The sequence below is a fragment of the Amblyomma mixtum genome, chromosome 5 (assembly GCF_055824585.1).
Source record: "Amblyomma mixtum isolate Tamu chromosome 5, ASM5582458v1, whole genome shotgun sequence".
NCBI classification, from domain to species: domain Eukaryota; kingdom Metazoa; phylum Arthropoda; class Arachnida; order Ixodida; family Ixodidae; genus Amblyomma; species Amblyomma mixtum.
The window spans coordinates 17113180-17140839 of NC_143016.1; the positions used below are offsets into that span (position 1 = coordinate 17113180).

At 50.3% G+C, this 27660-nt stretch overlaps 1 protein-coding gene across 1 annotated transcript; it reads right to left on the reverse strand.

Moving 5' to 3' along the window:
• Positions 1–1054: 1054 nt before the first annotated feature.
• Positions 1055–27660, reverse strand: LOC149341398 (uncharacterized). Its single transcript, XM_089542853.1, has 12 exons — positions 27603–27660; positions 16778–16970; positions 16215–16323; positions 15389–15519; positions 13556–13846; positions 11993–12164; positions 9050–9205; positions 7882–8067; positions 6334–6621; positions 3844–3999; positions 2689–2820; positions 1055–1300 (listed from the first exon to the last, which is right to left on the reverse strand). The coding sequence occupies exons 1-12, from the start codon at positions 27658–27660 to the stop codon at positions 1055–1057; spliced, it is 2118 nt and encodes a 705-aa protein (XP_089398979.1).

The following is a 27660-nucleotide window of genomic DNA, read 5'->3' on the forward strand; positions in this document are numbered from 1 at the left end:
TCACGCGAAAAAGATACGAATTTTCTTTCTGCATAAAGCCAGGGACGCGTATTTTACTCGTTAGGTCAGAACCTCAGAATAAAACTTTCCATTAATCTAAACCATAATGGTTCACAAGTGTCCCCTAAAGTGAATTTGGGAGCAGAAGTCTGTCCTCCTCTGCTTTGCCTACTAAGACGGGCAAGTAAAACGTCTCGCTATCAGGCCCTGGCAACGAGCCGTTTAAGTCCCAAGAAAGTTCGAGGAGTTTATTTAGTGGAAACTTGAATGGGCAGACCTGATTGTTTACGTAGTCACCCCTGCGTTACATTCTGCTCGGGCTTCCTGAAGACAAGGTAAAAGGAGTGGTGGAGTTTACTGACTCGATGAGCTCGAAACAATGAATTGAGGCTAGTTACCCGCTCTTGCCCAACGGCCTGGGGGTCGTCGCGGCAGAGTACAAGACCAACTTCATGGCTGACTTAGCTCCTCTAGGGATCGCAGCGTACCGCTTTCTTCCCTGGAGCCTGTTATACAAGATGTGGAAATAATGGAGCGAGACTGGGATTCTGAAGGTTGACGATCCGACGGTAGGGTGTGCGGGTAAAGTCAACGTTCTCTGGCTGTCGGGCGAAGTTTGAATTTGCGTCGACCTGACGCAGCCAAACAAGGGTATGCGTAAGAAGAGGATTTTCGTGCTCTCAGGCGACGCCACTCTTGGCAGTTGAACGGCGCAGCTGCGTTTTTAATAATTGCTGCGAATTGTGGCTTTTTTTTTTAAATCGAGGCAACTTTTATCAAGAAAACAACAGCGTGATACGAGTTTTTGTGATTAATTGGTTATGAATAGTAGCGGTGCATGTTCACCTGCTACACAGCTACAAAATAGGTCCTGAAAGTCACCTTCCCAGCGAACAGTTGCGTTGGCTTAACTTTATATAGTCTGTAATCTCTTCATGAAAAATTGCACATTATGTGGGCCGGTCGGTCCCATTCACAGCCCGTCCGTGCACGGTAGTCTCCGCAGGCTGCTTTGGACACCACTAGGTGCGGCGTCCAAAGGGGCGTCCGCGGTTCACTGTTCCGGCGAGGGAGGGCGCAAGCAGTAGCAGAACTTGCGGTACGGCATGGTGGGCACGCAGTGGGAGCGGTTGCCGTACAGTGAGACGCGCAAAACGTCTCCGAGAATGGTGACGGCACCGTTGAAGACGCGCGCCGTCGCCTCGAACGCGGCCTCACCAGGCACCGTGATGAGGCTGACGGTGAACTCCCGCAGGTCCTGGTTGCCGCGGAAGAGCCACCTGATCGAACGGCCCAGCCACTGCAAGCCGGGGAAAAGTAGATGCGAGGTATTGGAGAGTCTAAGCATGCGCTCTACCCCATTCTTATTCTTCCAGTTGTTTCCCTCTCCTGATCCGGATGTTGCTTTTAGTAGACCGTGTGGCAGCTCGCAGTTCGACCTAGCTTGGGAAATAATGTTTAGAAAATGCCGATTCTTCAAAGATATTAGCAGTTCATGAAGTTATGTGAGGAGGAATAAATATAACAGGTCATACGCAAGGTATTGCAGGGTCAACTTTAAAGAGGGTCAGTAAAATGCTACATCAGGCGAAGCGAGGCAATTCCGTGTCGGAAGTTGTGCGTTTACTCGAGCTCTCTATTCGCGAGTAGAGCTGGTTGAGACTGCAGCGAAGTTTAACGTCGAGGCGGTCTGTGCTGGCTCATCTGCGGGATTTTAAAGATCATGGCGCCTCACCACTGTCCCGAAGGCATAACGGCACAAGTGCCTCACCTCCCATCAACCCGACTTTCGGAATCAACAGATTTTATTGACAGATTGTTATGCGAATCAGGCTGAGTCAAACCGCTATGCACGTGTAGGTTTCCTCAGTCCAAGCGGATGCTGCCTGTCTCTGCCGAGATCAGTTCGCCCTTCCTATAAAATGTACTTTCAAGCATTACTATTTTTTTTAATCAAGCGCTCTAATACAGCACGAAAGCATTCCAACAGGCCGGACTTCCAACCCTTGAGAAAAAATTGGTAGTGGTTTAGCTCTGGTTAAGCCTGGATATAGAAGCGAAAAGCTGCCGTTATGCTTTGTTTGACGTCATGGCTGTCGCAGTTCGTGCACAATGCATTGGGAGCACGGTGGAGCACCACGATAACGGTGTGGGCAAGCGCGTTTTTAGCCCTCCTTCCGCATGCGTAGCAACTGTGGTAAACACGCGGCTGCAACTAAAGGGCAAACGGTGGCGAGGAGGCGAGCGCGCAGTAGCCAACTCCATCGCTACCACTTCTGGCTCTTCTTTTCCTCCTTCCATGGCGAATGTCTGCGCCTCTTCTACGGCCGCCGCCGCCGCTCACGCGTTCTCGCAAGGCCTTGCGAAAGAACCTTCTCCTCGTGGAACGGCGGCGGCGACCGCGCGGCAGCGGCGAGGGATATGGCGAGGAGGAGAAGTGATGACGTAGCGCGCGCCGCGGCGGCGCCAAGGGGTGGCTCACGCGAAGCGCGGTGTTGACGAGCCTAATGAAGCTTTTCGCTTCAAAATTCCGCCACTACAAGTCGACTTGAATCCTTCCTGTGCGCTTCATATCGGCTCCCTTACTTCGCCCGTACCTGTGAACATCTGTATTACCACATGGCAATGTTCAAGCATGACAGGAATATATGGCAATATCACACTCTTGGCTGCTGACGTTACACTCACGCTGCTTCTGTCGCTGGGGTCATCGAGGGTGTGCGCGTACGCGGCGTCGACGCGCAGCAGACTAAGACTGGCGCATCGATCCTCGTATGGCTCCAGGATGCGGTTGATCTCACGCACCACGGCTGCGGCCACCTGTAAAGTGCAGCAAAGCGAACACCGTCTCGAACTTCGTGACGCTATCAAGCCAGCGTCGAACTTAGTTGCTAGTGGGGCGAGTTTACGCTGCCAGATCAAGAGCGGCGGGCACACAAGGAGGGCATGAGATGGTGGGGGACAAAATGTTGTCCCATATTCTCTCCCGCTTCCCGGGGGGGGGGGAGTATTTACCGGAAGGCGCTGCAATGAATTTCTCCCGTCCTTATCTCCTAACCCCCTCTCCTGTCATTCTGTCGCGGAGTGGCCCGAGAAGGCATGTGCGGATCAGCGAGAACGCTGTCTGATATCAGCTACCAGAAGACTTCCTGAAAAATCGGGAGGAAGCGCCATGTGACATGGACAAAGAGTGGATGTCATGGAAGGTATAGATAGAGAGGCAGGAAGGTCTTCATCTGGGCCTAAGCCTTTCTTTTCTGTACGCTGTAAATATCATTTATATCGTATAAGCGGCATTAAGGAGATTTAGTGCATCTCAAATGGAAATGCGACTAGGTGATACCTTGTCTGGTGTAACCATTTGCAGCCAATACTGCGCTGCCGCAGTTCACGCTGTTCTCAAGCGGACTGCAATACAGCGCACCGCTCCATGACAGAGTTTTTATGTTGCCTTCTCATCCAAAATCTGCTTTCAGGGCCCTCAGACACATCTGTGAAAAATGAAGTATAAAGAAAGATTTTTGGAAATAAACACTGAAGGAAAAAAAAGATGGCGCTCTATAGGTCTGGGTTGAACACACGATCTTTTCATATCAGTATCAGACGCTGTGTTTTACCAGTTCAGCCATGGTGGTAGTTATCCCCGGCCTGCGGTTACGGTGGGATTTGCACGCATGATTATTAGACAAGCATTCAACGTGTTCGTCTCCGTCGTTCTTGACGATGGCGGCCATCGTGAAACCCTGAATGTTAACTGCATGAATGGCAACATCAAGAGCGTGTCTAGCACAAGAAATTGACTGAAGACCACGCTAAATGTCGAGCAGCTCTAAACACACGCACCTGTGGTACAGGCCACTCCGTCGTCGACGTGGACTTCCGGCGCAGGCAGGAGCACCACTGCACTTGCATGCCAGTCTCGCTGCAGGTCCGGTTCTCGGGCACTGGCGTGAACAGGGACGCCATCCGCCGCCCGACGTACTTGCGCCTCGTCGCCACCTGCCGGCGAAGGAGAGAAGGTTCACTCACCTAGAGATAATGCTGCGCGCTCTAAGTATTCTCTGATTTTTTTTTTTTTTTTGAAAACCGATGGCATCCCTTTCAACAGAGTCTTCGGGAGCTTCCTCTCTGTAACAGAAGTGGACCGACACTTTGGTGGGAAGGCAGGGAGCTAGCGAAAATGAAAGACGCAGCCAGCTGCAGGCTTGCCAAGTCATGCTTAATCCCTTCCTTGGCACAACCAGTAAAGATATTGGGTCTAAATTATAATTTTTAAGGGTTAGAGCGCTGAGCAAAAATTTTCGCAGCCCTAGCTGTTATTAGCACGTTCCTCAAGGACGTAACACCTGCGGTGCCGTGCACGCAGCCCACTGCCGGCCATCCACCGGTAAAAATGCGCCTCCCACCCACCAGACTTGTCCAGAGCGTTCGAGTGGTGTGCTGCGGAGCAAATTAGTCTGTGCGATTTCGCAAGTATACTCGGCAGCGCTCTAGCGCAAGTATTATTTGCAGAAGTCGTTACCTGCTTTAGAATTTCGCCTTATTTCCTCCACACATTCGAGCACAATGTGCAAATGTGATCGTGCCTGTACAGCACATTGTACTATGACCTGTCGTCGCGCGATTTGTTCTCAAGTATCTTCTTATGGACAATCGTTACCGAACACCATGGCAAGAATAGTAAAGTTATTTTAAGGGCACGCGCTCTCTCCGCATCATTTTCATTTGCACCAGTACGGCGGAGCTGCTCCCATCCTTTCCTCCTCGCTTTTGTTAAGGATGGTTTAGAGCATTGAAATAAGGCGTCGTCTACACAGAGAGGCGTATAAATGTGAACCCACCTGTCAATGAACTACTACTTGTCTTTTGATCTCCGGCCCTCAGATTCCCGCAATCAAAAGGAGAAAGCGACACGCGGAGTGCGATTGGGGCTGTTGCGCCATCCTTCTTAGCACCCGAAGAAATTACCGCTCACTTAGGGACACACTTCCCAAGAATGAATACGATGCACCGGAGAACTCCTATGCCGCCTTCATGGGGAACGTTTTATCACTCAACTTTAAACTCAGCCCCACCCTTATCCCTTCAGCCACGAATAATTCGAATTTCAATGGAGGCGAAATTCTAGAGGCCCGTGTGCTGCGCGATGTCAGTGCACGTTAAAGAAACCCAGGTGGTCAAAATTTCCGGAGCCCTTCACTACGGCGTCCTTCATAGCCCGAGTAACTTTATGATTTAATCCCTCATAAACCATAAATCATAAACGAAACTTGGGCAAAGAGCTGCGGCCGAATTAATGCATGCAACAATCATGACGTCAATAGGAACGGATTTAAAGCACGATTTTGCGAGGCTTTCCACCGTTGAGACGTATTCACCCGACAATGCACAATTTTCTATTTTCTGGAGCCATTTACTCCGTTTTTATGTTCAAGTGCAGGATACAGCATATAGTTAGCATCTGAACATACGTTGTTAGAGAGGCTAAATCGTTGTTAGCGAGGTTAAAGTCCAGCTTGAAGCCTATTATCTACAGAACATGATGCACTAAAACAATCCTGGCCCAGAGCTTCATACTGGTCTACTTTCCTGAGAGGTTTAATGTGAAATACACTATTCTAAACATTAATTAAGCCTTCACTTCAAACCTGCCTTACATGCGCTGTCCGTATGAAGACCCGCACTGGCGTCTTACACTACCCGCATGCTTAACGTGCGTACCTCCCCTTAGTGACGTCAAAACTGCCAGTGGATCAGGGGCGGGATACTCGCGTGGTTGGCTTCGGCTCCGCGCGCCAGCCAATCGCGCGACCGAAAGCTAAATGGATGTAAAAAGCCAACCACGCATGAATCCGGCACCAGACCTCAGCTGGCCACCTACTTACAAATCCATACTGCTACGACGCACTACTCCAACGCCGCCAGCGGAAGGGCCAGGGCCACACATCAGACCTTTCTCTAGTTCTCTTTACTATGGCGTGGAGGTTAGCAGTCGGCTTTGCATACGGCGTGTGTTGATTTCACCCCTCCCTCCACCGTTCCTTCCGCCCTGCCGTTGTTCAAAATTAGTTTCTTTTTTTTTTCGGGGGGGGGGGGGGGGGGGGGGGGGAGGCGTTACCTTTCTAAGAATGTATTGGTGTCTGGCAATATTCTAAAGCACTAAACTCGTTCATGTCCATTCCAAACTGATTATAACTAGCTCCTCTTCGCAAGATGTTGGATGTAGAAGGTTGCAGGCTGCACAGGCAGAGATTTGTGAATAAAATTGCCTCAAAACATCACAATACATCCCATGCGTCCTATTTATTTGCGTTACACACCGCTCGCTCGTACCTGGAAGGCCTCTGAGTCGTATGAGCTGAGGAGCGGGAAGTCTTCGAGCACGCTTCGTAGCGTGGCGTACACGTCCAGCGGCGTGGTCAGCCGGAACGCGTTGGCCTTGAACACTCGCACTAGGTCCGGGTGTCGGAGCGACAGGCTTCGCGGCAGGTACCACAGGTATCCCGGCAGGCGGCCCTCGAGGAGTCCAGCGAACGTGCGCCGGATGCTGCCCCAGCGCATGCCGTGGTCGCTCAGGAACACGACGATGGTGTTGTTCAGGTGACCACCCTCGTACAGCGACTGCGCGCGCCATCTAGGGTTAGAAGGGTTCGCACCCCTGATGCACTGTGACAGCAAGCGCAGCATTAGCGTATTAAAGATTACGCAATGACACAAATGGGACAAATATCTTCCTCTTACTTCTTTCCATGTCTCGCAATTCTTTTTCCATGCATACTTGTGTTACATAAGAGGCGTGCAATCTATTGGTCTTGCAGACCACGTTCTTGCAGACTTTCGCATCAGCACTACGGGGGAACACTTCTACGTCGGCCCTGAAGAGATCTGTATGACAGTCCAGGTACAAGGTCACCTCGTTAACAATGAAGACCGCCGCGTGTTTTTGAAAGCGTACACTGTATGCATATATGGACTCATACAACTACACTGAGCAGTTGCGCCGATCGTTTTCTATGTGGATTCTTTAAACACTGTTGATATTTTAAATACTAGCAAGCCACGAGGCCATACTTGCCCAGCAGTAGGACAGAGAAAATGAGTTGTGCGTTCATGAGAGTACACACGCCCAGCGATGCAATCGTAGCGCTTCTCTTGACAGCGGATGTCCTTGGTTTATTAAGACACATTTGCCGCTCAAACATCTAGTGAGCACAAAAACAACGGTGCTCCTCATGGGGTATGCGACGATACGGGCTTCAAGGTAGCTTCCGATGTTCATCAGAATTAAGCAAGTTGTAAGGGAGCAACCTACATGGTCATGACTACGAATGTGGCGTTGACCGCCTTTGAGGTGACGATATAAGTATCTATGTTCTTTTGAATAAACCCAGCCGCTGTCTGTGCCCGTCCCTGTCGTATTGTGATGCGTGTTTTTTTTTTTTTTTTTCGCAGCAGTTTGCTTAACCATGTATATCACTTGTAAAACAGCGTGCGCTCTTGTCTTGAGGTCATCAACTCACTGCCCGCTTGGCGTAAATTATTTCTTCCTGAACCTTATACGCGGTCGCCTTGTGACGTCACGCTACCTTGCCCTGCCCATCTGCTCAGGGCAACCTGCCCACTGTGGGAAGTGTCAGATAGTTCAGTTGCATTCAAGTGCCACCTGTCCACCATGGTACTGCACGTGATGCGATTTCGCTCCCTGTGTTAGTCAGAAAGGTTGCGGATTAGTCAGGAGGGTGATGACGTCGCAAAGTCAAGTTAGCACACCGCGAAAGTTAAAAACCGAAGAACAAGGTGGAAGTGCGCTACCGAGAATGGGTGAGGGCGGGAATGGGTAAGATGTATCTTGCCAGTATACCTCCAATGTGGGTCACTGACCTTGAAGAACTGGAGAAAGACTTCGTCTCCGGCCCAGCGCGTGGAGGCATAGTCATGCGTGAGCGAGTTGATCCAGGTGAAGGCAAAGTACGGCTCGTTCCTGAAGGTGATGGCGAAATCCCGCGTGTATTTTAGCAGCACCTCCGACTCCAGCGACGGACCCACGCAGTAGTCGCAGTTCAGGGGCTGCGCGCAAGGAGAGGGGGCACACATGATGTATGTTGTCAATCCATTTCTTGCGCTTAAGCGTCAACACGGTCAACGCTGCTTCCAGTGTTACGCGGAAATTAGGTGATCTTGACCTGCTCATTAGTTGGGCAGGAGTGGGTGAAGGAACAAAACGCTGGTTAATGACATTCAAGTCGAAATCAAGAGGAAGAAATGGGCCTGGGCAGGGCATGAAATGCGAAGGAAAGATAACCGCTGGTCTTTAAAGGTAGCGGAGTGGATTCCAAGAGAAGGCAAGCGTGGCAGTGGGCGGCAGAAAACTATAGGTGGGCGGATGAAATTAAGAAGTCTGCGGGGACACAGTGGCTACAGCTGGCAAAAGGACCGGGTTAACTGGAGAGACATGGGAGAGGCCTTTGCCCTGCAGTGAGCGTAGTCAAGTTGTTGATGATGATGATGGAGATGTATCTATCTTCTTACACTTTCGTTGGGTCCGAAAGAAATGCTCGAGTCTGGCACTTAATTAGTTGATCTTGAACGTGAAATTACGACTACGCGATTGTGCTTTGTTGCCCACTGTGAAAACCCGGCGTGTAAAATGTGTCTGATGAACACAAATCACGCCGAAGTTTTCAGTTGCCTTGGTAGAGTAGGCACGGTAATACACTCTATCTCACAAGATGTCTACAGCCGAGTGCAAGCTGCCAACGCTAGGCGACTGCTTCCAGACTTGCCAAGCTGGCTCGCACGCTTGCAAGATTAACACACTTATGGGGCCGTTGCCGCACCCTCATAGCTGCACTCCACTGCAGAAAAATTACGAGATGAAGCATAAATTAATCAAAACCAGACTGAATATGCGCTCGCTGCAACGTAACAAGGAATGCAACGAAAGTTGTACTCCTTTCTTCCGATTCGCAAGCGTCTTCCAGCGGGGGCTTGTAGACGAGCCTGCGCTATTGTGTTCTGCTGCACGCTGAGGCGGCCCTCCCGTTCTCACCTTCTTGTGACCGAGCTCTGCTTCGAAAGGCAGCATGAACGGCCTGCTGTAGTAGTCCGTAGGCTGTTGGAGGAAGCCAAGCTTCAGGTAGTTGAACGTTGATATGTTAGGAGCGTCCTCAGCGTACAGGGTGCGGTAACCAGCGTCGGCGAAAATCTGCGCACGACAGAGCGTTTGGTTTTTATAAAACCCCGTCGCGATCACTGTTTTTTTTGCGAAGCCCAGTCTATCAAATTCCTCACACCAATTAAAGCACGACAATATTATGTGTGTAAGTACAGAAATGTGTGACTGGACAAGGTTTGAGAATTCTCACAGACTCTTCCTTTCATGTCCAAGTAACCCAAGACTCCAACTATACTCGCAGGAAGGTATAGCACCGGGCTAATTGTCGCTGCATGAACAATTAGAATAAGGTGGCTCTGAAACAGAGCTTACGAGGTCTGTTAGAAAACTATCCGACTTTATATTTTTTTTTTTTGCGAACATCTGATGGATATAAGACAAGCGCGCTTGCATCAGGCGACCTTGAACCTTCATGCGCATGCATGAATTTTTTCCCGCCTGCCGATAGCGCCAGTCGTTGGGAAGCAGCGTTTGAGTGAGGCAGTGTGCAGTGCTCTCGTTGCTTTTTTATTGCAAGGAAAATGACGGAGTGAAAGGAGCAGCGCTACTGCAACAAATTTTGCCATAAACTTGGCGACAGCCGAGTGGAAACCATTCGAAATAGTCAGACGGCTTTCGGTCAAGATGCTATGAGCAGCACACAGTTTAAGCAGTGTTACAATTGTTTTAAAGATGGCCGCACATCGGTGGAGAACGAGCCACGCTCCAATCGGCCATCAACATGCCAAAATGACCAGGTGACAGGTCATTGCCGAACTGAACGCTATGGTGATGCGGGACTGCCGCGTGACTATCCGAGAAATTGAGGAAGAGGTGGACATGAGCAATTTCTCCGCATATTCCATTATCACCGAAGATTTGGCCATGGAGAGAGTTGCGGCGAAATTCGTGCCGAAGCTGCTCACGGTGGAGCAAAAGCAGCTTCGTGTTGAAGTCTCGCAGGACATGCTGGATTTCGCAAACAGTGTCCCCGACTTCATCAACATCATGATCACTAGTGACGAGTCTTGGGTGTACAGGTACGACCCGGAAACCAGATCCCAGTCGTCAGAGTGGAAGCATTCCACGTCACCAAGACTTAAGAAGGCCCGCCAATTGCGCAGCAATGTGAAAGTGATGCTGACTGCTTTCTTTGACACCCTCTGTGTGGCAGACCACGAGTACGCACCCCACAGGGTCAAACAATGACCAAAGAGTACTACAGGGATGTCCCCCGTCGCCTACGTGGCGCTGTGCGGCACAAGAGACCGGAGTTGAAATCAACAGGAAATTGGCGCACCCATCGCGCCAATGCTCCTGCACATTCCTCGCACTCGAATCAGATTTTTTGGTGAAAAACCAGACTCTTGTAGTTCAACAGACTCCTTACTGTCCTGATATGGCCCCTGCGATTTCTGGCTGGTTCCCAAAATCAAAAGGCCATTGAAAGGAGCGTGATTTCAGACAAGGAAGAACATTATGGCTGCAACGAAAGCTGAGCTAAACTCCATTCCGAAAAGGGCCTTTTCGGAATACTTCCCACAATGGCAGCACCGCTGGAAGAAGTGTGTGGAGTCCCAAGTAGACTACTTTAAAGATGACTAGGTTTGCAACGCTCCAGTTATGCAAGTTTTTTTTCAACGGCCAAAGGTCGGATACTTTTCTAACAGACCTCGTATGACGACAAGCCCTATGCCTTCTTCTAGCCTGGCAACACATAGATATAGTGCGCTTGTGATGTTCTTGTCCTACGTCACGTCTCTGTTGCGCCTTATATTAATTCATCAAACGTACCCAATGGGCAATGGCTTGATGCAAACCTCATTCCTTGAGCCTTGATGACGCAACAAAAATGTCTGACATCATAGCGGTAACCCGCACCGGAGAAATGTGAAAGCATTGACGCACCGTCGGCGGCAGCGGCGAACCTTTTGTTTCTGTTTGTTTTTTTTTTTCTCCTTACGCCACCACATCACGCCACTGCTGACGTCACGGTGGTCCGATCCAGGGAGGCGCGCAGTACCCATTTTGGGTTTTCAAATTTTGGCGCCACGTCGTTGGCTCCGCCAACAGTTCCGGTTTTCAAATTTGCCGCCACGCTTTGCCCTAGCTCCACTCACTTTTCGGACATTTTTGGCTCTAATTAATTAACTAATCACTATATCGACGTAATTCTTTGTGCGACATCATCCTCATATTGCTCTCTTTCGATTTGCACCATTCGTTTGACGCAACCTCTTCTAAGAACCTCACAACTGCTGCGCACATATTTTGGTGACACGAACCCCGCCGACAGAGCCCAGAAATGCTTTAGCATTACAAAGATATTCGATTAGAAATGTGACTTCTTTTTCGCTCCGACTTACTTAACTTGGCCAGTTTACAATGAATTAATGCTCGATTGCAACATTTTCGCGTTCATGAGTAGGGAAATAACTAGACATTTAGGAATTCATTATTTCAGCAGAAATTAGTAAGATGTGCATCCAAACGCCGGTTGACTGGTATCTTTTGTCTTACTGTTGCCGTTAAAGGTATTAATATACGGCGCCCGTTTGTAGTATTAGTGACAGTCGCACCCCCACTGTTAGTGCATGGCCTGCTTTGAGCCTTCCGTACCGCTGACGGCTACGCCTTCAACTGCTGCTCGTCCGCATATATATTGCTCCGGATTGAAAATCTCCCAGTCTCTCCCTTCTGCTAGCGCGCAAAATCAACATGTGTTTGAGCAAACCTCCCCACCGCTGTTTGTATGGCTTTGCATGACAGCCAAGCAATTACTATACACCTTCCTTTTTTGCGACGTCGCAACATTCGCGTTATAATTCGTGTACGCACCTTCCAGAGGAAGGTGCAGTTGTCCAAGAACTGCTCGCTGCCGCCCCAGCATCCGGACTCAGCCTCTTCTTTATGCTGACCAGTCAGCAGCGGGATAATATTCTCCAGCGTGTTCTCACCGAGCGCATTCACGCCGTTCATCATGGTGGCGTTCATCTCAGTCAGGAAGTACCTGATGACGCAATAAAGTCAATCAATCAATCAATCAATCAATCAATCAATCAATCAATCAATCAATCAATCAATCAATCAATCAATCAATCAATCAATCAATCAGTCAGTCAGTCAGTCAATCAATCAATCAATCAATCAATCAATCAATCAATCAATCAATCAATCAATCAATCAATCAATCAATCAATCAATCAATCAATCAATCAATCAATCAATCAATAGCAATCTATCAATAAATATCAATATATCTATCAGTCAATATCAATCTATCAATCAATCAATCAATCAATCTATCAATCAATCTATCAATCTATCAATCTATCAATCAATCTATCAATCTATCAATTTATCAATCTATCATTCTATCAATCTATCAATCTCAATCTATCAATTTATCAATCTGTCAATCTATTAATTTATCAATCTATCAATCTATCAATTTATCAATTTATCAATCTATCAATTTATGAATTATATGATTTATTAATTTATAAAATGTATGATTTATTAATTCATTAGAGATAATGCCACCAATAGCTAGGAGCCGCCCGAGTGCACTTCGCACAGGTGTTAGCGGAATCGCTTTATCAAATGTATTTCCGTTTGCGTTATTTGCTACGTGCAAGATAGCTCTTGCTGCTGCGCTCATGCAAGTTCAAGACATAATCAGGACGCCAATGATGTTCTTTTGTTGTCTATTGGGAAGTAACTGTATATTGCCCGAAGGGGCAAATAAAAGAAATCGCAAATCTCAAAAGACGAAATCGCAAAAGTACGAACAGCTAGATGTGCTGATGAAACGCATTCATGGGAAAGCATAAAAGTAGGTGCAATCTTTGAGGGTGCATTTTCTTGCCCTTTTATTCTAGGTCAATCGCCACTATACTTGAGTCCGCTTAAGACATTGCTTGATGGTCGCTGATAAATCAGACGCCGTAGGCGAAGGCTGTGTGGTCTAGGGCAAAATCTCTAAAAATAAGCGACACAAAACGGTCTCGCTCTTGGTACGTTGGATTTTTTTGGCTGAGCACAACAATTAATGCAAGGAAACAGCAAAGAGACTTCGAATTTACGTTGAAAAGCAAAGTTTCGCGTGGTTCTTCACAATGCAGAAATACAGTAATATTTACATTGTTTGCCGCGAAAGAATATTCAGTGGAACCTCGCTATAGCGAGACGGTTTCTAACGAAGTAATGGATATAATGAAGAAATGACGATTACTCCTTGAAAGGTCGATCAACATAGGCTATAACGAAGCTGCGCCTATAAAGAAGTAATCACTGGGCCCCTTCGACTTTGTTATAACGCGGCTCAACTGTAATACCAGGGGACTATACAGTAAAAAAAGAGGAGGAGGTAGGCGAAAAGATGTCACCCGTAACACCCACCTGACCGTCTTGGGCAGTGAGCGCTTCATGTTGTTGCGCGATAATGAATCTGCGCCCACTAAGAGCACGCTGTATCGGAGATCGTCCGGCCCTGCCTCTACGTCCGCGTTGTAATTCACTGTCCGAAGCGGGCGCAGCCGACTGCAGCGCTCCTCGACGGCGCGCTTGCGGAGCACGAACGCGTGGTAGTTAACGTAGACGAGCTGGTCCGATGCGTCGTAGCACAGCAGCCGGATGAACTCGACGTCGATGGTCGTGCCGTTGCTCACGGGCACGCAACGGCCTGACTCCCTGCACGAGCATACGGCACATTCGCAGGCATGAAGTTTAATATGTACTGTCGACCGCAAAAGTTAGCGGGATCTGCGGTGCATGGTGGAGCGAAGCAAAACTGCATTGTTGCGCCATCTGCCGTCACAGAGGGCGGTGTCGAGGCTCACTCACAGTACTTCCGCAGCAGGCGGGCTGTGAGCCTCGACACCGCGCTGTGTGACGGCAGATGGCGCAGCAATGCAGTTTTGCTTCGCTCCACCATGCACCGCAGATCCCACTAACTTTTGCGGCCAACAGTACATGGTGTGCCGGACGTTACAGGAAACCAATTTTACTGAGCCACTGCTACTCTAGTAGTTTTAACAAAGCTAACAAATGCCTGTGTTTGGATTCGATTTTATGGGCTTTGACGTCCCGAAGCGAATCATGCTGTGAGGGACGCCGTAGTGGAAGGCTGCGGATGACTTTTAACATCCACTGATAACGCACACTATACGGGCGTCTAGAATTTCGCCTCCATCGAGATGCGACCGCAGCGAACGGGATCAAAAGCGTCCGTGTGCACATTTTCAAGCTTGAGGTCTGCCCTTGATTCCTCGGCGCCATATCTCTTGTCCAGTTGGTCACATAACGACTGCCAGCTGATCTTGATCGAGAATTTTGCGTGAGGACTATGACTTTTTCTTGCCTTAGGGCAAACTTTTAAGCCGGACACATTGTCTCAGCAGGCAAATTGTTTGTAGTCTAAAATTTGTTTACGTAAGAGCGCTACAAGAGTATGAGAAGCACTGGCAATCTCGACTCACAAGATCGCGATATCACGGTCTTAATCAAGGGGTGAGATGTTGAAGGCATTTCTATTTCGGCAAAGAAACTTGTAGGAAGACAACGAAAGTAGCCCGATGAGCAGGGCTATCACAGATATAGGTCTCAGAATTCGAAACCTGAGAAAGCACCGCAAACAGTGCATCGCATAGTGGCACGAAGTTTTTATCGCGTTGCTCCACAAACCATCAAACACTCCAAGCAGAAACTTGAATGCAGTGCTTGAGACGCTAGATGTTGTTGATTCCAGATTCTGAAGAATGCTTAAGATACGCAGAGCAAAACTAAAGAACTATTATTCTCCTCCACCTAAAGATCTTAAAATTTTATTTCGTTCAGAGAGTTGAGTAGCTTTTCCTGTCTACTGACCTGCATTCTTTTTTTCTCGTGCAACTTTGCACTACCCCGACAGTTTAACATGTAGCCATGTTTTTAAATTCTGTAGTGCACTGCCTATGGGTCAGGTTCTGTGTATGTTCGTGCTGCGTCTGTACCATCATTTTTTTCTTTTTTGTAGCACAAGTATATTTTGTTTGTTGGCGCAAGACACTCAAGCTGCTCAACTAACTTTTCGTCACGAGTCCAGCCCCACCGCATGTACGTGAACGGCAAAATAAATTGATTTCAGTTGCTTCAAGTTGAGAGAAACTTTTACAATGTAAAAACTTTCCCTGTAAAGAAAGACATAGCATAGCGCTCACTTGCTGGCTTCAGCGAAAACAGTGCTGTGCTCACATGACAACGTTGTCGTTCACGGGCTGGATCGGACGGTAAATTATGCGGTAGCAGCAGTGAATCGGTGGCTTCGCCTTCGTCTTATTCCAGGTCACGGTCATGGCCGATGTGTTGAAGAAAATCGTGGTCACCTGCGTGAACGAATCTCCTATCAGTGCCTTCGGGCATAATGTAACCTAAAAATGTCGTGCGCACATTTGCATTGGCAACTACAAACCGGCGGTGCGCCTGTCGTTCGGGAACTGGCGATTATCATAAACTTGCATCAGAACTAGAAAAATATCTAAGATTATACCCGGCTTCCAAACGTGTCCGGGACGGTGTGTTAGAGGAGCAATGGCTTCACCACTGATAGATTATTTATTTATTTATTTATTTATTTACTCTAAGATTACTGTAGGAGTGCATAGTTAAGTCAACAAGAAAGCGGTCTAGTATTAATGAGAACATTCAACAGTTAAACGTGTTAAGAAAAAAACAACATATGGTACAACGCAGATACAACAAACCTATCCCGTAAACAATAAAATAATGCATGAAGTAAGGCTAGTGTCGGTAATATTTTACAAAGAATAAAAAATGTGGAAAATACTGTTCCTTTAGAATATATAGACAATAAGTAAAGAAAAATATTATGGACGTACACTGCAAAGGCGTTGACATGGTATATGTAGTTTTTGTAACTGTGCATAGGTGAAAGCGGGCGAACCTTGAATGGTCGAATTTCTAGGCGCTAAAGAGAGATGGTTCTCAAGGCAGTGCATCACATAGGAATTCCTCAAGAACAAACGAAGTCTTGCAGAAGCAGGGAACCAGGTGTGCTCACATCTGTGTGGCTGTAACTTGGGTACTCCGAGCAGTTGACGGGGGGCGTCGTCGAGACGTAGGGCAGTATCGATTCGTGCCAAGGACCATAGTCAGGCACCCTGCAGTTTCTAAGAAAAAAAAAAGAGAGAGCAACGTCTGACTGTACAGTCGGGCTCCGCGATCAATGCTCGCACATGCGCGGAAAAACAAACAGCGCTACAAAAACAAGAGATTAAAACAGCATTGCAGGGGTTTCGACTCGCACTGGTGCAAACTAAACAAGCAGAAGTGAACAACTAAATAATTACGACGTGAGGCTGCGAGAAGCGAGTCCTCATGCATCTGGTAGTAAGCGGGACATTCGCGCACTGACATTGGTCGGCACATTATGGGCTTTAATGCAAGTGCACAACTTCTCATGGTGTAGGGGCATGCTCGCAGCATTCGCAGTTATGTTCCCTGGCCGTCCACTACATCGCAGTCTTTCACGATGGTCGTGAAAACGTAATCACGTTGTGTACAAGGAGCTATTAGCGTTCGTCGAACATAAATCCTAGGCGTCCGCTTAACCGTGCTCCTCACTCGGAAGTGATGACGAAGCGGTGGTCCGTGTTTTTGGCTGGCTTGACGTAGAATTGCTGGTCCGGCCACATAGCGAATGCAGCCAGAGCAGCAAACACCGTGAGGCCGAACAAGGTGCTTCGCTTGGAGGGCAGGGAACTGCGGAAGGCACTCTTCCCTTCTCTGCCGAGGTTGCCTGTCGTGCTGCATGGATCTGAAAGCGCAGGACGGCGAAGAAGCATGGGTGTTGTAAAAAGAGGCGGATAAATTGGCAGCTCAGGTGGGAAGAGCCGATACTGGGTTTCACTTCTTTTAGACACCTATAGACGTGCAAAACAAAAACACATGCAACACCAATTTCTCAAAGAATTGAGACTTAACGAAACTGCGTGGCCTATAATATCGCGCGAAATATCAACGCGGTAACGTCAAAGGCCCACTTTTCAGAAAATCCGTTGTGAGCGAAAAATCACGAGCACGGCTCTGTCAGGTGGTCCCCAGAGAGCCACCTGGGAGGCGGGTGGGCTGCCTAGGTCAAGTGGCTTTGCGGTGTCATCACAACGTGCCCACTGAATAGTTTGAAGATTGCCCACCGGGGCGGGTGGCAGTAAAATTAATGATTGGCCGCTCGAGAAGAGCAGCCTGGGCCGCAGTAGTACCACCGCTGGGAGCATCAGCCGTATCGCTTGCGTTACGGCAGGGAAGCGATACGCCGCAGTGGCGCATCGCTTAACCAGTGCACCATTCCACCAGGAATGGTATGAGGACTCTCAGGTACTTATGAATGTAAAGTAGATAATGACCTTCCGCATATACGGGAATTACCCCAACACTCTATCGCGTCATAACCTTAAGACTGAGCTTAAGTGTCCCCTCCAGTTCTTTTTCTATCCATAGTGGAGGGCTCCGGATTCACTTAGACCCCCTGGGGTTCTCAGCGCAGGTTAAAAACCCCCAGGTAGACTAAATCAACCCGGAGCCCTTGACTACGGTGTCCCTCGTGGTCTATTTGTCGCTTCGGCACGTTAAACCCCACGTATGACGTTCTTAGTTTTGACCTCAGTTGAGTGAGGTCCGAGAAAGTCATAAGCTGTCGCACCTATAAAAGGCACGCCATGAACATGTATGTACTGCTTAAAAACGGGTGTCGTCAGTGTTTCACGTTCAGGTGCCCTGTCCACCCCTGTCCCCGTGAAGCCCGCTGAAGGGCTTCACAGTGACAGAGGATGTCAAGTGGGGAAAATACTGGCTGCAGCATTCAAGTTAGTGCAAACAATGTTGACTTCTTTGGGGCAACTTATTATTCAACAAACAGAAAAAAACGAGTATCTTTATGGAACTGTGAAATATTCATGCGCACTAATTTCACAGTGCACAGAATGATAGAGGAGGGGGAGGAGAAACGAGATAAGTTAACTGGTAATAATACCTTGAAAAGTATAGTGGCGAGTGCGCAGTCTTAGGGAACGATTTAAAATTAAACGGCGACTGTAAGGTATCGGTAGCGTTCGCGGGGGTCATCGGAACGCGGCTGGGGGCACTAAAAGCGGAGCGTCTCCTTTCTTGGAACGCGGCCGCTCGCGAACGCGCCGGGAAGTACGGGTGTCCACCCGACACGCGGTACCGAGCACGAATGTATATTTGTGTTTATTTTCATTTGACACGACCGTGCGTTTGGGTTTGTGGAAAGGGCGTTTTGCCCTACGGAAGCTGGAGGGCTGGCCAGGCTCTCGATAAACCAATCATGTGAACATCGTAACATGATTGGAAGCCACCAAATGTGGGCCGGGCCTTTAAGTCTTTAAAACTGGGCCCCGGAGCCGGAAGCGGGGTTCTGCGCTAAGGTGAGAGATGCAACGCATCTTCGGCAACGCCGAGTAGGGGCCTCCCCTAGTATTAGCCAGATCCACCTTTTTGTTGTTCTGTTAGTCCTTTTTGCCGCTTAATATGTCTGTAGTGCCTAAACTTGTATATGCAATGTAAATAGCTGTATATAAATCTTCAGTTATTGCCTTTTTTATCCCTGCGTGTCAACACATCTCGAGACCGTCTCTGACGGGCACCCCTGGTGCGAAGAGCTTCAGTCTTCGAGTTGAAACCAACCCGTCTCTGGCGGGGCACCGCTGGTGCAAAGAAGAAGAACCTGATCTTTACTGGCGCAGTCGACAGGATCCTGCGGCCATCGGAAAACGGCGCAGGAAGAAGACTGGAAGGCAGGGAGAAAGGCGACGACAACGTAACAGGTCAGCGTTCGAGAACGGACCTGCGGAGAAACGGCGGCAAGGATGCAAGGACCACGGCAGTAGTCCAGCGACGCGGGACTGCATACGGTCCAGAAAAGCAGCCCGTCTCGATAACTCGACAGTCACCGGCGTCGCGAAGCAAGGCGACAGCAGCGGGCACAGGACCAGCGGCGTCCGACAGCTCATCGCAGCGTGCGGTGAAAGTGGAGGTGGACTCCGACGCCAAGGAGCTGGCAATGCGGATAGACGCATCGAAACCGTGAGTTTCCTTGGTCGCATTGTTCACGTCCCTGTGTTCGAGCCGGTAGGACAGTTGAGGAGTACAGACGGCGGTATGGAGGGCTATCCATGCCGGCCCTCACTCGATGTGAGGTACCAAGTTGAGTTAGCGAAGGCGCGCTTAGCGTACTTTCAGGCTGAACTTGCGAAAGTGAATGGAGGAAGGGCGCCGCTGTGCGAGGAGAAACCTCAGGATGTTAAGTGCGTCTTGGGGGTATTAGAAGCGAGACGCCAGCAGGTAGAGCTCGAGATTTCTAAGATCAAGGAGTCTAGGAGAGCTAGCCAACTAGCCAGGCAGAACTGCTCTGAGTCCCGAGAGGCGAGGCCGCCTGTGCTGGAAGACAAAGGAATATACCTGTCAAGCACAGGTCAAGAAAACAGCCAGGCAGAAGAAAAGAGGGAGCCAGCTTTCCACGAAAGTGCAATCTCTCGTGAAGAAAGTATCGTGACGGAACGAAGCGTCGCGGTATTCGAGGCGGTGAACGCGCACTCCGACGATCCAGCTGCACAAGTTAGCTCAACCCCTAATCAGACCAGGGACGCGGACGCGAGTTCAGGATTGTTGGAAGTCACTCTGACAATTCCGAAAACGCAGTCCCAAGCAAGCAGTGAAAAAGAGCATTTCGTGCAGCAGGAATCGGTCGGTGAGGACAGACGTCAGATCGGCGAGCGAGTGAAAGGAGGAAGTCTGGCGTCGCCGCAACCGCACACTGTGTCGGGCATAGGGTATGAAGTGCCCCATAGCGTTGATAGTGGCAGGAGCGTTCCATCCGAGGCAAAGAACGAAGGTTGGCCTGATGGGCCGACGGGACCGAGCGCCACGCATTTGTTGAACGCACTCGACGTGTGTCCCACCAGGTCCTTGGAGGACAAGGAGATGCGTGGCGAGTTGCCACAAAACAAATTCGGATCAAGCGACTGCGAGAGAGCTCATGCAGCCTCAGACTATGCCACGAAGCCGGTAAGCGCCGATCAGGCACGGAGCGGCGGTTTCAAAGTTTGCTCGTGCAGTAAAGGTGCAGATGGCCCCGGGCGAGGTGGAGTGGCAGGAGGCAGGTGCGTGGCTTTCACCTTGAAAGTCGGCGCGTGGAATAGTTCGTTCCGTACTGCAGTACGCCAGATCAAGTGTAGTAAAACCGGCCTCACTGGTACGGTTAGATTGAGGAGAGGATATGCCCCTTGCGCAGGGCGCGGCCCGTGCTGGCGCGCCGGAGAGAGCGTGCCCTCAGGTGCGTCGTGTAGTGAGGGGTTTGGACCCATCAAAACCCGGGACGTTTTTGATCCTGGAGGGCACCATCTTTTCAGTTTGCGCCCCGTTGTGGTGCCAGCCTAATGAGTGAGTTACCGTTTAGGCGTTAATTGTGTTACTGACAACACGTGGTGGCTCGAATGTACACAGGGACGCTCGGTGCGACTAAGGAGGCTCACGTGGGCATTGGACGAGTGCTGTGAACGCTCCAGTCGCGAGTGTCTGTGTCTGTGCTCATTCGCGAGCAGGACGATGGCGTGCATGCAAGTGAACTGAGTAGCCTGTCAACTTGGACTCCGTTTTACGGCGCACAGCAAGCGTGTCACCGCGTGTATTTGAGTGTGCAATTTGCTTGTGTTGTGTTGGTGCCCGTGTGCATTTTTTTTGTTTTTGGTTTTGTTCGTGCCAGTGTTTGTGTAGCTGCGGTATGTCACCCACAGGGTGGTTTTGTGACCCGTACCGATCCCTTTGTTATAATTCTAAAAGTGGCATTTGAGCCCTTTGTAGAATCTTGGGAAGGGCGTGTAAGGGTTCGGTAGCGTTCGCGGGGGTCATCGGAACGCGGCTGGGGGTGCTCAAAGCGAAGCGTCTCCTTTCTTGGAACGCGGCTGCTCGCGAACGCGCCGGCAGGTATACGGGTGTTCCCCCACCCGCGGTACTGATTCGCACACGTGCTGGCACGGATGTCTATTTGTGTTTCTTTTTATTTGGTGGTGGAGAGAGTGCTCTACTTTACGGCAGCTGGAGGGCTGGCCAGGTTCTTGAAGAACCAATCATGTTGCGAGCACAATATGATTGGAAGCTACGAAATGTGGGCCGGGCCTTTAGGGCTTTAAAACCGGGCCCCGGAGCTAGAAGCAGGGTTCTGCGCTAAGGTGAGATGCTACGCATCTTCGGCAACGCCGAGCAGGGGCCTCCCCTAGTATTAGCCAGATCCACCTTTTTGTTGTTTGTCTTTTGCCGTTTAATTTGTCTCGAGTGTCTAAACTTCTGTACGCTGTAAATATCTGTACATAAACCTCAGTTATTGCCTTTTTTTTATCCCTGCGTGTCAACTGATCACAAGAGCGTCTCTGACGTGGCACCGCTGGTGCGAAGAGCTTCAGTCTTCGAGTTAGATAAACCGTCTCTGGCGGTGCACCCCTGGTGCAAAGAAGAAGAAGAAGAAGAACCTGAAATTTACTGGCGCAGTCGACAGGATCCTGCGGCCATCGGAAAACGGCGCAGGAAGAAGACTGGAAGGCAGGGAGAAAGGCGACGACAACGTAACAGGTCAGCGTTCGAGAACGGACCTGCGGAGAAACGGCGGCAAGGATGCAAGGACCACGGCAGTAGTCCAGCGACGCGGGACTGCATACGGTCCAGAAAAGCAGCCCGTCTCGATAACTCGACAGTCACCGGCGTCGCGAAGCAAGGCGACAGCAGCGGGCACAGGACCAGCGGCGTCCGACAGCTCATCGCAGCGTGCGGTGAAAGTGGAGGTGGACTCCGACGCCAAGGAGCTGGCAATGCGGATAGACGCATCGAAACCGTGAGTTTCCTTGGTCGCATTGTTCACGTCCCTGTGTTCGAGCCGATAGGACAGTTGAGGGGTACGGAAGGCGGTATGGAGAGTTATCCAAGCCGGCCCTCACTCGATGTGAGGTACCAAGTGGAATTAGCGAAGGCGCGCTTAGCGTACTTTCAGGCTGAACTTGCGAAAGTGAATGGAGGAAGGGCGCCGCTGTGCGAGGAGAAACCTCAGGATGTTAAGTGCGTCTTGGAGGAATTAGAAGCAAAGCGCCAGCAGCTAGCGCTGGAGCTCGCTGAGCTCAAGGAGTCTAGGAGAGCTAGTGAACTAGCGAGGGACAGCTACTCCGAGTCGCGAGAGGAGAGGCCACCTGTGCTGGAAGGTAAAGCGTTATGCTTGTCAAGCACAGGTCAAGAAAACAGCCGGGCAAAAGTGCAAAGTGAGCCAGATTTCTGCGAAGCTAGAATCGCAGTTGAAAGTATCGTGACGGAACGCAGCGTCGCGGTGTTAGAGGCGGTGAACGCGCACTCCGACGATCCAACTGCGCAAGTTAGCTCTACCCCAAATGACACCAGGGACGCGGACGCGAGCTCGGGAATAAAAACTCTGTCTCAGGCAAGCTGCGAAAAAGAGCAGTCGGTTCAGCGGGAAACGACCAGCGACGACAGACGTCAGACTGGCGAGCTAGGGATAGGAGGAGGTCAAACGTTGCCGCAACGGCACACTGTGCCAGGCATGTGGCATGAAGTGCCACGTAGCACTATTGATGGCAAAGTCCTTTCATTTGAGGACAGGGAAATTTGTGGCGACTTGCCGCAAGGCAAGCTCGGGTCAAGCGACGGCGGGTCAGCTCGTGCAGCAGACGATGCCACGAAGCCGGCCAGCGTCTATCAAGCAGGGAACGGCAACGTCAAGGTTTGCCCGTGCAGGAACGGGACAAATGGCTCCAAGCGAGGCAGAGTAGCTGGAGGCAGGTGCGTGTCCTTCACGGTGGAAGTCGGCGCGGGGAACAGTACGTCCCGTGCTGCAGGAAGGAAGGAAGGAAGGAAAAACTTTATTTTACTCTAGTCCTTTTTCCTGCGGTTTGGGAGCATCTTCAGAGACGTTTTCTCCTTGATTTTACCCCCAGGAGTCTTCTCTGTCGAAGTCGTCGGCCTCTAATCAGTGGTCGGTTGCCCTCAGTCCAGGGCTCCGCTGGCCACTGCCGCCCGTTGAGCTCGCTGTACCAGACCTTCTTGGTCTTCACAGCGGTCGCTGGACAGCAGAGTCTCCCACTGCTCCGCACTCGGGTTTTGTATTTTGGGGACCACGTCTATCTTTTGGCAGGCCCATGTGATGTGATAGAGAGTAGGTTTTCCGTCGCACCAGGGACATTTGTCCGCGTATATGGTAGGGTGCATTTTGTTTAGTATATGTAGGTTTGGGAAAGAGCCTGTTTGTAATTGTCTCCAAGTGACAGCTTCCTCTCTGCTGAGAGATTTGTGCGGTGGGGGATACCGCAATCTTCTGCGTCTGTAGTTTTGTAGTATGGCCGAGTAATCCCTGGGTGCTGGCGCGAGTTCCGCGGGCTCATCGGATGCTCGGAAAGTAATGTATCCTCGAGCTATCCTGTCGGCCTCTTGGTTCCCTGCCACCCCCGTGTGCCCCGGTACCCACACAATTTTGTGTGGGATCTTGTCGCTTTGTTCTTCCTGGTTTTTAATTCTGTCGCTCGCTGCGAGGAGTATACGGAGCGCGTGACGACCTATCCTGCCATTCATGTAATTTCGGCAGGCTGTTTGAGAGTCGGTGAGTATTGTTAGCGACCGCCCGGTTCTATAGCCCTCCGCCACCGCTAGAGCAACGGCTACTTCCTCGGACTCTGCAGCTGTGCAGCCTCGGAGAGACGCGCTGGTCATTTCGCGTAAAGACGAATCGACCACCGCCGCCACAGCGATTTTGGTGTCTCCTCCTCTCCAAGACGCGTCTGCATACACGGTCGTGGCTTGAGGAGCGTATGTTCTTTCGATGAAGTCGGCCCTCGCTTCTCTTCTGCCTCGATGGAGGTTGGGATCCATGTTTTTTGGTATTGGCGCTACCTTGAGGGTCTTGCGAAGCTCGTCGGGGATCGTTGCCGTCCTCGTCATTTCTCGCATCTGCTCGCGGTATCCGAGCCTCTGCAGGAGCGCTCTTCCAGTCGTTGTCTGCAACAGCCTGAGTTTTTGCGACTCAAGCTGCGCCTCTCGTAGCTCCTCAAAGGTGTTATGTAATCCCAGGGCCATGAGTTTTTCGGTTGACGTGTTGCGCGGAAGTCGGAGCGCTGTCTTATACGCTTTGCGTAGCAGGGCATCCGCTTGTTGTATTTCGTTTTTGTTGAGGCACTGGTAGGGTAGGCTGTACGTGATTCTACTAACTACAAGGCTTCTGACTAGTTTGAGTGTGTCCTCTTCACGCATGCCATGTCGCCTGTTGGTGATGCGGGTGATCATGCGTGAGACTTGTAGTGTTGTTGCTTTGAGCAGGGTAAAAGTGTGAGTACTGCGCTGGTTGGATTGAACCCACATGCCTAAAATTCTTATTGTTGTCTTTTCGGGTATGGGTGTCCCGTCAAGGTAGACGTTGAGTTTTAGGTCCTCGTTGGTTGGGACGGTCCGGTTTTGCCTGCCTCTCCAGACTCTCAGCAGTTCCGATTTCTCGGTCGAGCATGCGAGTCCTCTTTCTGCGAGGTATTGCTCTACACAAGAGGCCGCTTGCTGTAGCCTTTCTTCCTTCTCTCCGAGACAACCCGTGTTTGTCCAGACTGTTATATCGTCAGCATACATTGCATGCCTGATGCCTTCGATGTTCTCTAGTTTTCGAGCTAGGCCTATCATAGCTATATTGAAAAGTAAGGGGGAGATAACTGACCCTTGGGGTGTTCCCTTATTTGGAGTACGAATTTTGTCCGATCGAAGGTCTCCTATGCCGATGGTGGCAGTTCTGTCGGACAGGAAGGCTTTGACGAAGCCGTGGATTCTGCGCCCGCAATCCAGCTTGTCTAGGCCCGTAAGGATCGCTTCGTGGCTGACGTTATCGAATGCCCCTTTGATGTCCAGGGCCATTATGACATTTTCTCCCGTCCGAGGTACGTTTCGCAGGACATCTTGTATTTGGAGGAGAATGAGCATAATGAGCATAATGAGCATAGTAGCCATTGGGCGTTGATCGTGTCGGTTGAGCCGCCGCGGTGGCTCAGCGGTTATGGTGCTCGGCTGCTGACCCAAAAGACGCGGGTTCGATCCCGGCCGCGGCGGCTAGAATTTCTTTGGAAGAGAAATTCTAGAGGCCCGTGTACTGTGCGATGTCAGTGCACGTTAAAGAACCCCAGGTGGTCGAAATTTCCGGAGCCCTCCACTACGGCGTCTCTCATAGCCTTAGTCGCTTTGGGACGTTAAACCCCATAAAACCATAAAACCAAACGTGTCGGTTGAGACGCGTAGTGGCTCGAACGCACACAAGGACGCTCGGTGCGACTAAGGAGGCTCACGTGACCACTTACGGACGTCGTGCGAGTGCTACTGAACGCTCTAGTTGCGAGTGTCGGTGTGTGTGTCGAGCAGGACGCGGGTGTGCATGCTGGTGAACTGGGTGCAACGCACCAACTTGGACGCTGTGTTACGGCGCACGGCAGGCATGCCACTGTGTGTATTTAAGTGTGCATTTTGCGTGATGTTGTGTTGGTGCCCGTGTGCATTTTGTTGTTTTTGGTTTTGTTGGTGCAACTGGTCGCAGCGCGACAGCTTGGACTTCGGTGAATGCGCTGGTTTTACAGGTGTGAAACGCGCATTTGAATGTGTACGTTTTGTTTATGTTATGTCACCCGAAGGCTAGTTTCGTGTCAGACACCGATCCCTTTTGTTTGTAATTCTAAAAGTGCCATTTGAGCCCTTTGTAGAATCTTGGGAAGGGCGTGTAAGGTATCGGTAGCGTTCGCGGGGGTCATCGGAACGCGGCTGGGGGCACTCAAAGCGGAGCGTCTCCTTTCTTGGAACGCGGCCGCTCGCGAACGCGCCGGGAAGTACGGGTGTCCACCCGACACGCGGTACCGAGCACGAATGTATATTTGTGTTTATTTTCATTTGACACGACCGTGCGTTTGGGTTTGTGGAAAGGGCGTTTTGCCCTACGGAAGCTGGAGGGCTGGCCAGGCTCTCGATAAACCAATCATGTGAACATCGTAACATGATTGGAAGCCACCAAATGTGGGCCGGGCCTTTAAGTCTTTAAAACTGGGCCCCGGAGCCGGAAGCGGGGTTCTGCGCTAAGGTGAGAGATGCAACGCATCTTCGGCAACGCCGAGTAGGGGCCTCCCCTAGTATTAGCCAGATCCACCTTTTTGTTGTTCTGTTAGTCCTTTTTGCCGCTTAATATGTCTGTAGTGCCTAAACTTGTATATGCAATGTAAATAGCTGTATATAAATCTTCAGTTATTGCCTTTTTTATCCCTGCGTGTCAACACATCTCGAGACCGTCTCTGACGGGCACCCCTGGTGCGAAGAGCTTCAGTCTTCGAGTTGAAACCAACCCGTCTCTGGCGGGGCACCGCTGGTGCAAAGAAGAAGAACCTGATCTTTACTGCGACCAAGGTCCGTTGGGACTGCAGGTCACGGCAGCTGAGCAGCACCGCCTCCCAGGCCTCTCTATAAAAGGATGGGAGATGATGGACTAGGATGGGTGGGGATTGGAAGGGCAGGCCCAGACCATGTGGAAAACGTCCGAGAACGTCGCTCCACACAAGCTGCAGCCCCCATCAAATTCTGTGTTGAAGTTTTTCAATGCTGCCGGGCTCAGCATTGTATTTGTAAATATTTTTGAGAAGGAGTCGTTCGTCTGCTCTCCGGAGACCCTTACAGGGTTCCCGAAAGCGACGATGACAGTCCTTAAAATATGCAGAGCCGTGCGGGAACATCACGTCGACCTGCTTATCTAGATTCTAGTTAAGACTCCGCGGTGGCTCAGTGGTTAAGGCGCTCGGCTGCTGAGCGGGAGTTCGAGGTCAAGCCCGGCTGCAGCGGCCGCGTTTCGACGAAAGCGAAACACGAAGGCACCCGTGTGTTGTGCGACATCCGAGCACGTTAAAGATCCCCAGGTGGTAGAAATTATTCTGCTACCTCCATTACGGCACCTCTTTCTTCTTTCACTTCCACGTTCCACCCTTCCCGTACGGCGCGGTGCGGGTGTCCAGCGAGGTATCTGAGATAGCTACTGCATCATTTGCTTTCCTCAAAAAGGGATTTTCAATTTCTTTCAAAGTTTTTCTACGTCGAAGGGGGAGAACACGGGGCTGTCATCGCTTAAGTGCATAGCCTTAGTGCGTAATTCAATAACGATGATCGTTTATTCGACTAAAACAAAATAGAAAAAGAGATCGGACGCTGAAACGAAGCTGCAGCAGCTATATATGTTGGGCTGGTCGAACGACAACATATATTGGACAGTGGTGAAGTGCGCCCGGCGACGTGTTTTCCGCGCTTGAGACCTTACCGTCTCGGCATGGCCTGATCGCATGATTACCGCCAGAGAGGAGAGGAACGAATTCGGACTCACGGTGGCATGCTGGGATCTGCAGCTTGCAATCTGGGTGGAGAACCAAGAGGCTGGGCAT